Source organism: Ictalurus furcatus, chromosome 26 (genome assembly GCF_023375685.1).
Source record: "Ictalurus furcatus strain D&B chromosome 26, Billie_1.0, whole genome shotgun sequence".
NCBI classification, from domain to species: Eukaryota; Metazoa; Chordata; class Actinopteri; order Siluriformes; family Ictaluridae; genus Ictalurus; species Ictalurus furcatus.
In genome coordinates this window covers 16,710,688-16,728,808 of record NC_071280.1, presented here as the reverse complement: position 1 = coordinate 16,728,808, position 18,121 = coordinate 16,710,688, and the positions used below count along the sequence as shown (strand labels likewise).

General features: G+C 42.1%; 3 protein-coding genes across 3 annotated transcripts in view; all 3 read right to left on the bottom strand.

Moving 5' to 3' along the window:
* Window positions 1-6,596, bottom strand: part of ppp3r1b (protein phosphatase 3 (formerly 2B), regulatory s1ubunit B, alpha isoform, b) — a 19,504-nt gene extending 12,908 nt beyond the window's left edge. The window contains exon 1 of the mRNA XM_053615410.1: window positions 6,334-6,596. Within this exon, the coding sequence (XP_053471385.1) occupies window positions 6,334-6,336 (3 nt within the window). The 5' untranslated portion in view covers window positions 6,337-6,596. The remainder of the gene's footprint in view (window positions 1-6,333) is intronic.
* Window positions 6,597-8,364: 1,768 nt separating this feature from the next.
* cnrip1a (cannabinoid receptor interacting protein 1a) lies at window positions 8,365-14,365 on the bottom strand. Its single transcript, XM_053615958.1, has 3 exons — window positions 13,315-14,365; window positions 12,749-12,893; window positions 8,365-9,795 (listed from the first exon to the last, which is right to left on the bottom strand). Exons 1-3 carry the CDS (start codon window positions 13,491-13,493, stop codon window positions 9,631-9,633), a joined length of 489 nt encoding a protein of 162 aa, XP_053471933.1. The 5' UTR covers window positions 13,494-14,365; the 3' UTR covers window positions 8,365-9,630.
* Window positions 14,366-16,012: 1,647 nt separating this feature from the next.
* On the bottom strand, window positions 16,013-17,869 carry LOC128602263 (F-box only protein 48). Its single transcript, XM_053615959.1, has 3 exons — window positions 17,787-17,869; window positions 16,871-17,196; window positions 16,013-16,690 (listed from the first exon to the last, which is right to left on the bottom strand). Exons 2-3 carry the CDS (start codon window positions 17,165-17,167, stop codon window positions 16,529-16,531), a joined length of 459 nt encoding a protein of 152 aa, XP_053471934.1. The 5' UTR covers window positions 17,168-17,196; window positions 17,787-17,869; the 3' UTR covers window positions 16,013-16,528.
* Window positions 17,870-18,121: the final 252 nt, after the last annotated feature.

The window sequence follows — 18,121 nt, the reverse complement described above, 5'->3', positions numbered from 1 at the left end:
GAGGTGTCGAATGATGACAGACACACACAGACACACACAGAGAGATGGAGGGATAGAAAGAAACAGAACAGAAGTATAGAGTGATAAGAGACAGAATAAAGAGAGAGAGAGAGAGAGATGTGGTGGAGGTGTTTGTGGATTTCGGGAAGACTGATGATTCTGTCCCTCTGCACGCCGGAGTCGTTTATAATAAAGACACCACAGCCTCCACTCTCACAGACACTCTCGCCTTCTCTCTCTCTCCCTCGTGCTCTCTTTTTTTTCCTCCTGTCTCTTATCACTCTACACTTCTGCGCTCTCTCTCTCCCCCTTTCCAAACATTAGAAAGCTCCACTCGGGCGTTATGTTTTCCTCAGGATAAACGGAGCACAGACATGAACATCGCACGGATGTCTGTGCAGAGTCACGCTAACATGACGCTAACAGAGTTAGTACAACATCCTTCCTTCCTTCCTCTCTCTCTCTTACATCACAGGCTCGCTCCTACCTCGGGACACCACCCCGTCGCTGATGATTTACCCGTCACCGTACGCCCACGGCGTGCTTTCTTTCCTTCTTATTTACACGCCGGATAGGAAACGTAAACACGGCGTCCTTATCGGTGTGATTAGAAAGCGAACTCGTCGCTAGTCTCTCGCGTCTTAACCTCCGTGTGACTGTGTCAAGCTCGACGATTACTTCACTCAGAAATGCTTGTTTACAGAGGAAAAGGAATGTGAGCGGAATGTGACCTTCTGAAACACAGGCTGCAGGACTCGCAGGAGTAATCGGAGCGATAATACGATGCGTGTACGGTGGAGTGTGTGTGTGTGTGTCGCTGTGTAAACAAACGCTAGCTTTGCTAAAACTCTACGCGCATCCAGTGGCTGTACGATGACAGAATATAAACATCCTTGCTAACATTAGCGCCGTCTGAGCGCCCGGTGCTATTCTGACACCAAATGGGGGGTTTAGGATTACCACATCGGACGGGGTAAAAAAGCGAGGGAGCAGACGGGGCGACGGGAGGAAGAGACGTCTTTTACGCTCCGCGAACAGACGCCCGGCTCGTCCACGTCCGATACGAGCGGACATTAAAGTGCGCCTGTTACGCTTTTTCAGATATGACCTTCCATGTAGTGTGTTATATACGTAGCCGTTTGTGTACGTAAGAAAAAAGTCTGCAAAGTTTCAAAAAATCCAAAGTTACTGACTCCCAAACGAAGGAACCGGTTCTGAACAGCTGAAACGAGTCGTCAGTAAATCCAGACTTTACTTCCTGTACTAACCTATGGAATTTGGTAACAAAAAAAAACAAACAAAAAACTCCGCCTCTGGTCTCTTGACGTTGCGTCCTGAAAGAGATCTAGAATGTTTTCGGCACCGCAAAAGCGAATCCGCTTTGCACGGACTCTCAAAGGACGAGGACGTAAAGCGTCAGTGGCTGGAGTTCGTTTTAAAACGATACCACGGCGGCTCGACTCCGACCTTCGCCGGTGCGGATGTTTTCAGACGGGGCTGAAACTCGGATACGGTAGTGGGCGTTTCCTTTTCGACACGTGCTGCAAGTCCAATCACGACAGACCGGGACGTCTGACCAATCAGAGCAGGGTATGCTCTCTGAAAGGAGGAGTTTAGAACGAATCATTTAGAACGGATCATTGAACGAGTCGTTTGAGACACCGTCTGGGAAAAACGTAACGCTGCAGTTATAAACTATGACCACGTTAAAGTGTTTTTTGACCTCGGATGCACGTATGTCTATCGTATAAGACCTTTAAAACACAACGAGGTGCTTTAAAGGTGTTTCCGTGTCCTCTCTGGTTTCTATTCTCTCATCCAATAAGGAGATACACATTTACACACTCTCTCTCGATGACACGCACGTCCTGAGACACCCTGACGAGACACGAGCCGAGCGACAGATTTCAGACGCGTCTGCCGCTCTCAAGGCTTTAAACACACCGCTCTGTGCTCGCTGTGTGAAAAGGCCACAGCACAATGTTAACCTCGGGCGGTTACCGTAGCAACAGCAATGCCACGCACAGCTAGAGCGCAAAGGCTATACATAGAAGAAAACAAAAACGTGACGTTCATCTCATCTTAATACGAGAGCGCGTGCTGTCAGGGGCGTGGCCATGCATCGTTACTAGGTCACATGACCATAACGTGTCCATACCTTTGCCAGGATCGCGATAACTCGCCCAAAACCCCCGCGGAAGTGTCGTTGTGGGTCTGTGTTTTATCGTTGTGCGATTTTAAACTCGTGAGAAAAGTGCGAGTGCTTCCGGACATGTCTTTGTACCGGAGAACAAGCGAGAAAACCTCATTTCCTACACGACACAACGCAATCTTTACACGCACGTTTGGATATTTGACGCTTTCTCCTCGCACGACTTCTGGCTTCCCTCACGTTTCTGCTTGAGGCGGCAGAACAAATTTGATGCGTGTCCACCGCTGGCTTTGGACACGCTTTATGAATCACGGACGTTTCCCGATCTTCTGAATCCGAGCCGCTTCCGTATTACCGAGGAGGCTCTTTTTTTTTTTTGGATGTTAACTCCGCCTCGTCGTCTAGGGTTGGATCGCCAACGTGCGAGATGCCCACCTTGCGGCGCGTAAACACGTCATCGGCGATACAGCTGCCAGTATTCACCACGTGGTTGCTATAAGGGTGTGACGACAGGTGATGGAAAAGTACACGTCCGATCGTACACCGTGACACCGTAACGATCTTAATCGCACGTCTACTGCACACAGATACTGAACATATTGATTTGCGCAGTGGAGAGGAAGGAACCTGGGTCGATTCGAGCACACGCTGAACGCGCTTGGGCGAGAGTAGGTCTGGGCGATATACCGATATAATATCCGTATCGTGATACACTTTTCTGAGATATTGTCGGTATGGTGATGATACGCATCATGCATGACAGAAACGTCCTCAAGTATCGTGATATGATATTTGTGTTATATCGCCCAGCCCTAGGTGAGAGAACGAGCCGCCATTTTGTGTGCGGATAAGCAACGTGGCTAGCGTCGCTCTGACTGAAGCGAGAGAACACGGCTGATTCGGGTCAGTTCACGGTGCTGGCGTTTATACTCGAGGCGCGAGTGAACACAACGCCCGGCGTGTGAAACCCCACCACGAGACGACGCACTCGTCGACGACGCGTCACGTTTCCGTCGGTTTCCAAGCAGTCAAAACTCGGGACTGGGCGTCACACCTGAGCTTTCCCCTGCAGGATTTGATCATCTGTCCAGCCCCTGGAGCGAGTCCAGAGTAAACATCTGCTCTTTTCTCGGATCTCTCGTCTGCGGTGGAAGGATCGTACGGTTAAAAAACGAGCCGGACGGAGATCGGGATGAAACCTCACGGATGGAAGCGAAGCCTTTTATATCGCGCTCGTATTCTGGAGGTCTGTACAGGTGCTCTGATCAACCTGGATCTTTGACCTCCATTGAGAATACTCCTCTATTTGTAGAATAATGGGATGTTAAATAGGCTACAGAGCCTGGAGGAGCTGGCCTATTTTCCACACACACACACACACACACACGGACGAGTCCTCTTCCAGAACGTTCTGATCTGTAAAGTTTGGACGTTGATGGTGGGCTGTGCACTGAGGACCAGCAGAATGAAACGCACCATAAATAGACAGAGACTCAATTATGACAAGAGGACTGGAAGAGCACAAAGCAGCAGCAGAAGCGGTGGCCTACATTAACACACACCAACCTACAGCCCTGATCGTGCTCAGCCTCGACTGACTCGCCGCTGACTGCTGGACCTGCTCCTGAATCTCAACACTGTTACTGATGACATAATAATAGTATAAAGATTTCTGATGCATCAACAGCGACGCCTTCCACGTTCTTGCGACCCTCCTATGGGCGTCTCCATGGAAACATCTGTCACCCCCCAACCAAAAAAAACAAAACAAACAACAACAACAAAATTGGGCTTGATAGAAAGATATCATGTAGGGAATCTTTTTTTTTTTTTAATAAAAGAGAAGCTTTATAGCTTATGGATGGATGGAGGGATGGATAGCATATAGGGAGTCATTTCAAAATGGCAAAAATTAAAATGGTCTGGCTTTAAAGCTTATATAAATAACAAATAAATAAATAGACAGACAGACAGACAGATTGTCAGATAGATAGATAGCTTGCTTAATGGATAGTCTGACAGAAAGAAAGAAAGACAGATAGACAGACAGATCAACAGACTGATAGACAGAAAGACAGACAGACATAGATAGACTGATCAATGGACATCTAGACAGACAGATAGTTTGACAGGAAGAAAGAAGGAAATAAAGAAAGACAGACAGAGTCATCAATGGACAGATAGATAGAAATACAGACAGATCAATAGATAGACTGATCAGTGGAGAGCTCGACAGAAAGATAGATAGACGGATAGGTTGATAGAAAGGAAGACGGAAATAAAGAGACCGATACATCAATGGATGGAGAGATAGATATACGGATAGATCGATAGACAGACAAGCTAGAGTGATCGATCAATAGATAGTTCAACAGATAGATGGATACATAGACAGGCAGACAGATAGATAGAAAGAAAAAAAGGAATAAAGAAAGAGACAGATATAGCAATGGATAGATAGATAGATATACAGACAGACAGATAGATAGATCGACAGACATAGAGTGACCAGTGGATAGTTCAATAGATAGAAAAAAGATAGAAAGACAGACAAATTTATCGACAGATACAGTAGGTAGAGAGATAGGAAGATAGATAGATGGATAGATGATAGAGAGATACACAGATTATTATTGCACATATTTAAGTAATGAGCCTAACATTAGTGTAGAAAAGTGTGAACGTGGAATTTATTTTAGAGTTCAAATGCTGAGGAAGTTATAAACCGGTTATAAACCAATCCCACTAACTGTAGCCCTGGTGATGACTGTGATACTGATCGCTAGAGTTCTATCACAGGGTTATAAACATCAGGGCTGCGAGCAGGCGAGAAACCAGCGCTGCGTGAGTTATTAGTAACTATTAGTGCTCTATGATGATGAATAGCTGCGTTGTGGAGGATCTCAACACTAACGTACACATCCTGAAACGTTCCAAACTCCCGATTCAACTCATCATGCCTCGAGCCGAACTGCGTCTGTTAGAGGAATAATGATCAAATAATAAATAAATAAATAGAAATCTCAGCACAGTGGTGAGCCCAAGCCCCTTGTACCACGCCCTGTCCGAGCGATATCGATCTACGTTACCCACGATGCCATTCATCTACCTGCGGACAGCAGCGTCGTAGTGATGAGATTTATCCCTCGCTTCCTGAAAGCGATGCAGCGGCGCTTTAGCGCTTTAGCCTGTCCTGCTCTCTCCTCACCTGTACATCTCTACCTAGCCTCCGGTCGTAACTCGGCATCGTGTAACCGCACCGCATTCTGGGAAGACTCCTGCGCTGGATTTCTCGTTAACGTGACGCTGGAAAACGGCGAGCCAGAAAAGAAAAGCTCTCGTAAGTTACGTACGTTTCAGATGGGTGAATTTGTTTTGATGGATTTTTTTTTTTTGTCCTATTCTAGCTACTCCAGCAACAACAGGACATCTCACAGGAATAATGAAAATGCACGAAAACACCAACTGAGACGTCACTAAACACACAGGTCAGAAATATTTCAATATAAACATGTTTAGTTTACCTTGAAGCACAAACAAACAAACAAACAAACAAACAAACAGATAGATAGATCAATAAATAAATAAATAAATAAACAAACGCGCATATTTCCTGCAGATGTAAACATTAGGATTAACCATTATTTTTTTTAACACTGTAATAAACACAGAGTTCATTATCGTTTTTATTTAAATCGAGGATGTTTCACCTTACACCCGTCAATGTTTACACACCGAGTATTCACTTTCATTGCTAACTCTTACACACTTCATTAAAGCTAAAGGCGCTGAGGGGCTCAGTAATGCTGCTAGCTAACCTGTAATGCCTCTCTGCTTTGTATAAAACTCCACAGAGACGTTCAAATTGAAGGTTGTATTATAAATATACTCGCATTTTGCTGTCAGTGCCGAAAGTGTCCGCCTTTAACATGCTAACCGTCATAACGTGGGCCAGAGAAGGCGAAGCCCAGATCACGACACAGCTCCAAAAAAAACACGTCTCCTGCCTGTAAACCTGCTCGTTTTTCAGTAAATACGCTTCAAAACGCCTCCGAGTTGTTTTTTGTTCCACCAGCTAGCATGTATGCTAACGCATTTGGTGGAATTATTCTAGCTAACGCGCTGCCACTGCTAGCAAGCGACGGCTTCATTTCGCAGCGCGCGCTCGCTCGCTTACTTACCATTTTGTCGCGCGGTTGGTCTTCGTTTATTTATTTATTTTCCTTAAAATTAGTATTATTGTTATTATTTCCCCGAATCCGGGTTGTTTTTCGTTTCGTTCTGTGTTTTGTTTTTTTTGTTGTTGTTTTTTTTTTCCCAGCAGGGTCAACAACCAAAGCCTGTCGGTGTGAGAGTCAGCCCCCCTCGGAGCGTTCGTGTTATGGACGGATGACGGATCTCACTGCGGTAAAGACTCGGGCAGCGCCGCAGCACGGAAACAGGAGGAGCGGCTTCAGCTCAGCGCTCACTGCCGGGGAGGAGGGGGAGGACGACGAGGAGGAGGAGGAGGAGGAGGGGGGCGGGGGAGGGGTGTCCGTACAGTACATCCGGGTATTCCGCGCTTACTGCCTACGTTCGCATACTACCGTACTACTGAGTGCGCATGTCCAGAATAAAGGGTTACCATAGTTACCGTATCAGTAGCGTATTAACATACAGGTTAGTGTGGAAGCCTGCGGGTTTCTTTCTTTCTTTCTATCTAGCTAATATATATATATATATATATATATATATATATATATATATATATATAGAGAGAGAGAGAGAGAGAGAGAGAGAGAGAGATAGTGATAGTATAGTATAGTGTAGTAGTATGTGTGTTTATACATAGCCTCTCTATCAGCATGTAACAGATAGATAGATAGATAGATAGATAGATGGATATAGATTAGTATGTAGTATATGTGTTTATACATAACCTCTCTATCTGTATGTAAAATAGGTGGATATAGATGGATAAATAGTTTGGTATGTGGGTTTAGACATAGCCTGTCTATCAGCATGTAACAGATAGATAGATAGATAGATAGATTATTATGGTAGTGGATTTAGACCTAACCTCTGTATCTGCATGTAACACAGACAGATAGATAGACAGATAGATAGACAGATAGTTTATATGTAGTGTGCTGGTTTTGATGTAGCATCTTTATCAGCATGTAACAGATAGATCAAACAGTCTTGTTTTTATCGCTACTTTGAATGGTATTGCACTGTACAGTATATTTAAGAAAAAAGCAGAGCCTTCTCAAGCACTGTGATGTTTTATCTTACAAAAGAAGTCGACATTTTGTCCCCCTTTTAAAAAAAACTAAACACATACATATGGAGCGATTTACAAAGCATCACAGAAACACCAATTGAGTCTAATCAGTAAGCGATAACTGGACTTATTGGAATTCAACTGTTCTGGTTCCATAATTGACATCAAATCATTTTTGAGGTATCCACGATGCTCTGTCTAACTGTCGAGCGTAGCAAGGTTGTGAAATACAATTGAAATGTTTCTATCAAAGTAACTCCTTTCAGGCCTTCACCTAAGAAAAAGGTCAATATTGTTATTTTGAAGTGTCCGTGTGTTAAATCATATGATATGTCACATACATGAGTATCAGTGTGCGTGCCATGTAATGATGAAACATTTTGGCCACGGCGAACAAATTCATACCCAGATACCTCAATAACGATTTTTTACAATTGGGATTGTCGTACAGGATCGTAAACGGATCCTTTAACATTCTATTACTTTCATGGCATGAAGGCATCAGCAACTCTAACAACCATAAAGAAACTCAACAGAGGAAAACTCAGGCAAATATTCATTCAGACAATAAATAAACACACACCACTGAGCACAAATAGTCCTACATCATTACCAGTGCCAGAAGACCACAACGTTGCTTGATTCGTCATATTACACGTATTATATATTATATATATATATTTCATCAATAAATAGTTTTAAATAAATATATAATAAGACAGCACCCTTTTTGAGCAAGAATTACTGACCCCTGCTCTGTTTTATTTCAGCGAGAATACTCGAGTAACTGCATGGCATGTCAGTGAAATTGTGTGATACCGTAACGGGGCAGAAATTGTACAGTATATCAGTGTTCAAAATCAGTAACCTATCCGGTGTTTCTTAATCGAACCGATATTCACTCGCGTTTCACGCCGGGACATTTCACACCTCTTGTATTTGTGTTCTTGTGTTCTAAGCCATTGCTTAATGATAAGATTTGAACCGTGTGCATCGACACTTGTAGCCAGATATTAATATGCACATCAGCTCATGACATTTTAAATCGCTTCACAGAGCCTGGGCATCACGTATTTGGACGGGGTTTAGTTGTCAACTGTGGCTTGGAGAAACAGATTCGTTTACGCTGGTGTAAAACCAGGCGTACCCAGTCAGCCAATCAGACGTTAAATCATACACGTACAAGTTAAGAGCGTCAGATAATGTTCGCATCAGGCATCGGTGATCTCAGAGGCTTTGTACACAGCATGGTTGTTGGTGCTGATCTCCTGGGATTTTCATGCAGAACGGAATGGTGCGAAAAACAAAAAAAACATCCAGTTCTGCTGCTTCAAGCTGACAGGAACTCGAATAACCGCTCTCTACGGCTGTGGCGAGCAGGAAAGGATGCGTCGAAGAAAGGACAACTTGGTGAAACCTTAATGCAGACGGACTATAACAGGAGAAGACGACGTCGGGTTTCACTCCTGTCAGCCGAGAACGGGAATCTGATGCTACAGTGGGGACACACGCTCAAGGTTGAAAAAAAAAAAAAAGACCAGGCACCGAGATGCATTTCTGATGCATTATACACTGGGAAAACTCCTTCCAACTGGTGATGCACAGACTTCGTGAATGCCAATGTTGGCTTTTAAAAATCTCACTCCAGATAAGTCAAGGTGTGTGAAATGACCAAGTGTAACCCACTGAACAACCTACCTGGAGAAAGGTCTTGATTTGCTCCTGAGACATGCTTGTCATTTTAAATAAACCTGCCATGACTATCTAACTGGAAGCGATTTCTGCTGTAATGCCCGTACATTTCACAAGGTATAAGGAATCACTGGATTGTGGTTCTACATTACGTCAGTACTAATAGGAAGGATCCGAGTGTCACTAACGACTAACTAGCGTTGATATGTGTAAACGCAGAACATGGACCAAAAAAAACAACAACAACCTGTAAGACCTGACTCAAATAAAGATATGTGTAAAAGCTTACATGCACAAAAGAAGAATAAAAAAAGAAAGACAGTATCGATCTCCCCAGGTTCTGTCCTGTTTGCTAGCATGGCTCACAGAACAGAAGTAGAAGAGAGTCAGCCACGCTAACAGGTACCCAACGTCTTGAATCCATAATTACACAGTACACAATCTGCTCAATGATGGTTACTGTTCACAAGTCGCAGTGCCGCCGCGCTGTGCTCGAATCGGTTAACGCCACGGCGACTGTGTTTTACTGGAAGAGCTCCTTGTTGATCCACATGAGGCTGCGCGTCTCGTTGGGCTTCACCTCGTACTCGATGCAGCTGAACTTGTTGCCGAACTGGCAGTGCTCACGCTTGTAGTAGTTGTAGTACTTCACCTGCCACACCGTCTCGAACACGCCCACCTCCTTGAACTGATGACAAAACAGAACATCAGACATGGGTGTGAAAAGCAAGAGCTGTTTGATTCGGGTTTACGCTGGCAGTGTAAACATCGGCAAGCCCCCCCGCCCCCCCGCCCCCCCAAAAAATATGACCACGCCCGCTCTGTCTGTGTTTGGGCTTGACAGCGTGTCTGGGGACCAGAGTGTTTTTTTCTCTTGCTCCCTCTTGCTATCTCTACCGCTTGCTCCTTCTCTATCCCCCCTTTCTCTCCTTTCACTTCTAGGATGCGGGGCCGGCCGGCCAAAGCACGCAGCCTGAAGTGCAGCACCGAACTCCCATCTGGCGACGGAGGAGTGTGACGAGGATGAGGGGGTGGCCAGGCTGTGAGGACGGACGCCTGGCACTGAGTTGTCTAATCAGTGGGAGAGAGCGATAACGGAGCAGCTGGAAGCTCCAGAGGTGGAGAGAGAGATGAATACGCGCTTTATGTTTCTGTTATGTTTGCTTTGTGTTTGTTTGCTTTGAGCTATGAGCTTTAGTCAAATACAACATACATAACCACTGCGAGTTGCCTTTCAAAGAAAAGGGGCAGAGCTCATTTCCGGGCCAGAAAAATTTCAAACACAAGCCTGAAATGAAGAAACAAGCCAGATCTGTTACTTTGCCTTATTGTAAATGACAGTTTTACTAAGGTAAATTTGAAATACAGGTCTAGGACCAGTTTGAAAATTTGTACACTGCAACTTTAAAGGAGCAGGGAAGGTTTGAGAATCCTTAACCTGAATGATCCTGAGAGACACTCACCGAAAGGTGAATTTTGTATGAATATTTATTAACATTACATCACAGCGCTGTTGAATCCGACTGGTTGGAAGGTTGTTGATTAATTTTGTATAACAGCAGCACCAGTTCTGATAGTAACAACGTGCACCGGGACTTGATAGACACTTATATGCATGCGGTTGTTGATGAGGAAATGTTTTCTGATGTTTGCATTTATGGAAGGAGTCTCCAGTGTCAGTGATTTGTGGCGCTCAGTAGCCTCCGACCGCAGAAACCTACATGCATTGCTATAGTGACCAACCTCCCTGAGGACTTCAGTATTATTAACATTGAAACTGTAGTGTGCGTATATTCAGGTTTTTCCGGTAACCGCCAGGCGGTAAATAAATAAATTTCTTATTCGCTTGTTGAACTAGGACACTCAAATTCATTGTAAATATGATATAAACAATTACCATAACAGTTAGGGTGTATCAATTATAATTCACAATAGTTATATTAAAAAAGACGATTTATCCATTTTAAGATTTTTACCTTGTTGAGCTTGTTGTTTTTTCTTTTTATATATGTCGATGTGTCGGTTTTGAGAAACGTGAAAGGAAGAATAAAAAAAATACAGGTGCGTCTTCAAAAGATTCGAATATCGTGGAAAAGTTCGTTTTTTCCTGTGATTTAGTTCAAAAAGTGGAACTTCCATATATTTTAGATTCGTCACACATAAAGTGAAATATTTCAAGCATTTTTTTGGTTTTAATCTCGATGATTACGGCTTACAGCTCACGGAAATCAAAAACCCAGTATCTCAAAATATCAGAATAAAGAATTTATAATACAGAAATGTCGACCTGAGAAGAACTCTAATCAGGTGATTAACTCGAAACACCTGCGAAGGTTTCCTGAGGCTTTAATCTCTCCGTCTGGGTCAGTACACACACACAATCACGGGGAAGATGAAAGTAAATGTTGCGTTTCATTTGGAAATCAAGGTTCCAGAGTCTGGAGGAAGAGTGGAGAGGGACAGAATCCACGTTGCTTGAAATCCAGTGTGAAGTTTCCACAGTCGGTGATGATTTGGGTTGCCATGTCATCTGCTGGTGTCGTTCCACTGTGTTTTCTCAAGTCGAGAGTCGATGCAGAGTCTACCAGGAGATTTTACAGCACTTCATGCTTCCATCTGCTGACGAGCTTTATGGAGATGCTGATTTCCTTTTCCAGCAGGACTCGGCACCTGTCCACAGTGCTAAAACTTCTAGTAACCGGTTTGCTGACCGTGGTATTACTGTGCTTGATCGCCCAGCCGACTCCCCTGACCCGAACCCCATAGAGAATCTACGAGAGACACCAGACCCGACGATACAGACGAGCTGAAGTCTGGGCTTCCAGAACACCTCAGCAGTGCCACACGCTGATCGCCTCCATGCCACGCCGCACTGATGCCGTAATTTATGCAAAAGGATTTAAAGCCCCGACCGAATATCAGCGCATAAATGAACATACTTTTCACAAGGTCGACATTTCTGTATTATAAATTCTTTATTCTAATATTTTGAGATACTGGATTGTTGATTTCCATGAGCTGTAAGCCGTAATCATCGAGATAAAAAAAAGGCTTGAAATATTTCACTTTATGTGTAATGAATCTAGCATATATGAATGTCGCACTTTTTGAATTAAATTACGGTGGGAAAACGAACTTTTCTATGATATTCGCATTTTTTGAGATGCACCGGCAAATGTCTTTATCTCGATTTAAATCTTTTCTCCCAACACTTTTCCTTTCTTCTTCCTGTCATTACTGCTGTTTTGCATGCAGAGTGTAAGACAGGTGCTAGAAGGTGCTAGAACGTAGTTATACTGTTATTATATGTTATTGTTATATTAGTATTTACAAGATATATAACATTTAGAGAGTGATTTTCTACAAGGAAGAACATTTCACTCGATAGCAAAAACATAAATGATGTAGACCTACAAAAGTCCTTGTGTGTTGTGTGTCCCATTTAAGATGAAGGCTACATTTCTAGTGAAAGACACAAGCGGCTTAGCGTTTACCGTAAAACCCGGATGATAAGCGCACTGCAGTTCCAAGCGCAGAGGTGAAACATCAGCTGTTATTACTCCACACACAGCATCTTCTTCCCTTAACACACAATCATATCCCTACGATAAGCTCTAACCGCGCTATACATGTTAGTTTACCTGTATGGTAACCTGCACGGGTTGTCTGTCCCCGCTTTTGGTGTGAGGAACACCCTCAGTGTCGTAAAAGCCGTGATATACGGCAGACTCATCATCTTTAGACTGCTGCTCCAGATCAAAGGTTTTTCCGCCGATTCCCATAGTGCTGAAAAACAACAATAACATCATCGACACCAACAATGAGGTCAATGCTTATGGGTTTGCTGATGTTTCATCAGTTAACAGTATTTTTTTTTTAATTATCTTTTTAAAGAGACATAGTCGGTCAGGTAAAATGTCCATACCCAGGTCAGCCCTTTTCACCAGGCCTTAACAGCTAATAAATAAAGAACTCAAAAGATGCTGTGATGGGTGTTTGAGGTTGAAATGGACAAAACAGACCTGTACATTAAATGTGTCTTTAATGCATTCATAGAAACATTTATCACGCAGAATAGTGGACACGAATGTGAACCGTTTGCCCGGACAGGTGCACCGAGCACCACGCCCAGAAACTAAATAAAAAAACGCACGCGCGTTATTTCACTCATAGCACTAATAATTCCAGGTAAATAATATCCACTTACAGGGGCTCGGCGTTCCCCGGTTTTAACACCACCTCGATTTTATATTTGGAGCCCGTCAGCAGTTTTATAGTCCGCGTCTGTCCGAACCGGGACCCGTCCGCTTTAAAGAACACCGGGCCATCGTTCGGCTGGATCTTTAACGACACGCAGATGTTAATTAACGCTGGAACGTCAGCCATGATGAAGAAACTAATAATAACGGGCCTCTGCACGTCTCGTGCGCTCCCTGCATAAAAATGGATGGTGGAAGATCCCAGGCAGGGTTGCCAGATCCGCTCGACAAAATCAATGAATGAAAATCAAAACCCATGTCCAATCAAAATCAACACCCAAACTAGATCCATGTCTAGTTAAAACCAACCCCCAAACAATACCCATGTCCGATCAAAATCAGCCCCCAAACTAGACCCATGTCCAATCAAAATCAGCCCCCAAACTAGACCCATGTCCAATCAAAATCAGCCCCCAAACTAGACCCATGTCCAATAAAAAACATCCCCCAAACAAGACCCATGTCCAATGAAAACCAACCCCAAATTAGACCCATGTCTAATAAAAACAAACATAACCCATGTCCAGTCAAAACCAGCCCCCAAACACATCCCATGTCCAATCAAAACCATCCGCCAAACAATAGCCATGTCCAATCAAAACCAGCCCCCAAACAAGACCAATGTCTATGCACAGATAAAACAGCTCAATGGCCAATCAGAAATTGTCCAAAACCAATCCAAACTAGCCCCAAACCAGACCAATGTCTAATCAAAACCAGACCCCAAACCTGACCAGTGTCCATGTCTAGACAAAACATCTCAATGGACTATGAAAAATAGCCCAATGAAAAACCAACCCAATGTCCAGTCAAAACCAGACAGAAAAGCGGCGCAATTCAGCAACCCAATATCCAATGAAAATTCACTCTAAGATAAATGGCCTAAGAGTAATCCCAAAACCATCCCAATGTCCAATCAAAAATATTTAGATTTTAGATTTTTTTTTCAACTTTCATATTGTTTACAAAGTAATCATCAGTTATTGGTATCAATATGTTATTGTAGGTTATACTTTTATGTTAAAGATATAATTAAAGATATAATATCTTAATAGAGAAAAATACTTATTATATATTATATATGCTTATTGTACTGATATATGCCTTGATGTATAGACCAGGTTAAAAGTCATGCTTTAAAAAAACCATAGCAGAAGTGAAATCACATCAATTCTGTAGGCTACATTGCTCTTTCACCAAGTATTATTACACTTATTAGTGAAATAGAAATGAGACCAATTTACTTACGCAAACACATTCATACAGTAACAAAACCGTTAAACCTCAATGATAATAATAAAAAAGAAAGAAAGAAAGAAGCGACAGCAGCAAATGTGTCCAGTTTAGTCAGGAATACCGAGGACTTGGCAACCCGGATGCTGGTCGCTCCCAGGAAGCTGCACTGGCGGATGCTGTGATGTAAGAACAATTCCCCAAACTAAAGGTAAACTCTTTAACACACAAGTCTAATCTCGCCAAATAAAGTCAAATCACAAATCTGACAGATTGACAAGCAAAAATTACAACGCAGATATTAATATATTTTTTTGTGAATTACATTGTAAGTCTTATGTTATTGATATGTTATTTTAGGAATTTCCAAATGTTAGGATGCAAATGTGTTGAGATGTTTTTGAGATTGTACCTCAAAACAAATTGCTGAAGTTTGTTTAACAAAATTTCCTCTCCTTTTCTTCTTCTTCTTCTTCTTCTTCTTCTTCTTCTTCTTCTTCTTATTGCATTAAAGTTATACAGCAGTATGTAACATTTTTCTGTTTCTTTTTATAGTCTAAATAATTGTAACAAAAATCCAAAAGACCAGGGGGACAAAAGGGACAGTACATACAAACGAATCGAACCCTCAACCCAGGAGGTGTGAGGCAAACATGCTAACTACTAAACCACCATGCCCCAACTGGAAGAGTCGTTGCTGTGCTCTTGGAGGAATTTTGGAAGGAATTTTGGAATTTTTGAGTCTGAGAGCCTTTGAAATAGCTTTGTAACCCTTCCCAGACCGATGTATTTCAATCACCTTCTTCCTCATCATTTCTGGTATTTTGGTATCGTGTATTACTGAGTAAGACATTTTAAACAACTTCATACAGTTGAAAAAGTTCTATTTAAGTGTTGATGTGATTGAACAGGGTTTGCAGTAATCAGGCCTGGGTGCGTCTAGTCCAGCCGAACCCCGTTATCAATGCAATTTCATAGATTTGTGGAATTAGTAACTAGGGGTACAAATACATTTTCACACAGGCCCAAGTGGTACTGGATAACTTTTTTGCTTCAATAAATAACATTATCGTTTAAAAACTGTATTTTGTGTTTACTCAGGTTGCCTTCGTTTTTTATCTTTTATAGATATTGTTTTCATTTCTGAAACAATTTAGTACGAGATATACGCAAAAACAGAAGAAATCAGGATGGGGGCAAATACTTTTTCACAGCACTGTATTTTCTCTCTGTTGTTATAGAACCTGATTTACATTTTCACAAATTGACATGGCATTTAAATGGGGTTTTCTTTAGTTCTGTCGAAAAGATAAAGAAAGAAAGAAAAGAAAACGAAATTAGTCAACGCATCAAAGGCAAATGTTCATTATTCAAGTTTTGAATTTAATGAAAAGAAATGAAAAAGCGGGCACCGTAGTATATTGTGTTTTTATTTTTTCATTTAGTTGACACAGCAATATGAGTGACACCATCTGATATGAAGATCAGCGAGATAATTTAACATATAGGTAATATATTACATTTAAAAAAAAACCCACTCAATAATAATGATTATAAAAACGAACAAACTTACAAATAAGAAAAGTTCAGCTGTCATTGCTGATGGAACAAATTATAAAAGGAAATGATACGTGTTCCATTTTGCAATCTTTGACTTACAATTTCATCTCTCCTTTCTGACAATTTTCTCACAATCGACATAAAGAGAGTCTGTCCTGACTAAGCATATGAATAAGATCATTTCTCACACCAACTTCCTGGCAGTTATGACATTCATCAATCAGTCTCTAACACAAATCGGACTCTTTAAATACGTTTTAAAAAAATATACACGATCATTACATAAAAAGAGCAAAAGCAAGTGCTCGTGTTTGTGCTCAGGAGGTAGTCGGTAGAGCATTTCATCAACACTGTAAACATCTGTGTTCTTTATCTCTCGAGCTCTGCCTCCAGGATTTCCCCCCAGGTCTCTACATCCAGAGGACACATGCTGTTTGGGGGCAGATCTTCAGCACAGCGGACGTTGCTGTACTTTCCCTTTAACCATCTTCTCTTCACACAGCTCTTCTGGTAATTACGCACCAGAGTCACCTAGAGGGAAAAAAAACAAACAAAGAAATGGAAAGTGTAAACATACTGAATAGACATTCCTCATCTCAGATCTTAGGCTCGGTGAGACTAACAAGCACCGAGGTGCCGTTCATACTTTGGACCGTGGATTTCTCTTCCACCCGTATTATACCGTACATACCATGTACATGAGTGACCAACCTTCCAGGACAGTCCATCGCTCCGGTCCCCGTCCACCTCCCTGTGACAGACGCAGCTCAGACAGTGGTTCCTCCACAGGTTATCGCTTTCCTTGATGATCACGTTCCAGTGTTTGCATGTCACCGAGGCGTGACACAGGCTCCTCACGTCCAGCTCGCTGAAGATCCTCACACTCATCTCTGTAGGGAGTGTCTCCGTGAAGTTCAGCTCTGGTCCTCCATTCCTGATGGACATCAAGGAGACGACTCCTTCTCCAACAGAACGGGGCTTGATGTTCCTTTTAGACACATGCTGCATCTCTCAGCATCGCCGTACACGCCTCTTAACTACAGATAAGAGCTGAATTAATGACACTGTTTTGACTGGAGCGGACTTGGTGATGATGTATGACATGGCAACGCAGCTCAGAGTCTATGTTGACGATGACAGAGCTTAGTCCTGATTGGCTGGGTGCCAATTCTAGTGAAATTTCTAGTTAATAATATTGGGATTTTAGCTATAAACTGTATCGGTATCCCAAAATGCCATAAATGCCCTCACGTCCCCTCTCCCCTTTACTATATATAAAAAAAATCATATATATATATATATATATATATATATATATATATATATATATATATATATATATATATATATATATGATAAAGCTCTCTTTATCACTCAAATAAATGTGTTCAATAATATAAAAACAGAAATGAGATAATGAGATAACGAGATAAGGAGCTACCATAACATTATACAGCTGTATACAGCAGCGATTGAATACAAGCCAAGAAAATGCAGTACGAAGTTCAAATACGAAGTCCAGCGTCTTTTCCCAAAACATATAATCGTAAATATGAGGCAGGCACTGTATAAGTCATTATTTGACAATCATAATCATAACTATTTAGCTGAAATAGTAAACATTCACCCCGGTTCTCCAGCTTGTTTCGCTTTGTGACAGCTCACAGTTTAAATGTCTTCTGTATTGACAACTATGGCGTCAGGACCCGCCTTCTTCACACTGCGCATGCGCGGAGGTTTCGAAACATTACTGTAAGGAATCTTCTCCCCCCCCCCCGCCCCCCCCCCGGACGTTTAAATATATTAGTAAAAATAAAAATAAATAAAAATACACAACCACTATATATAAATGAAACTAAATAAAAGTGTTCGAATAGTTTACTTAGATGAATTAGTCAAGGAATAATAATAATAATAATAATAATATAAAAAAAAGATTGTTGTTTCGAAAGATGTAACCCA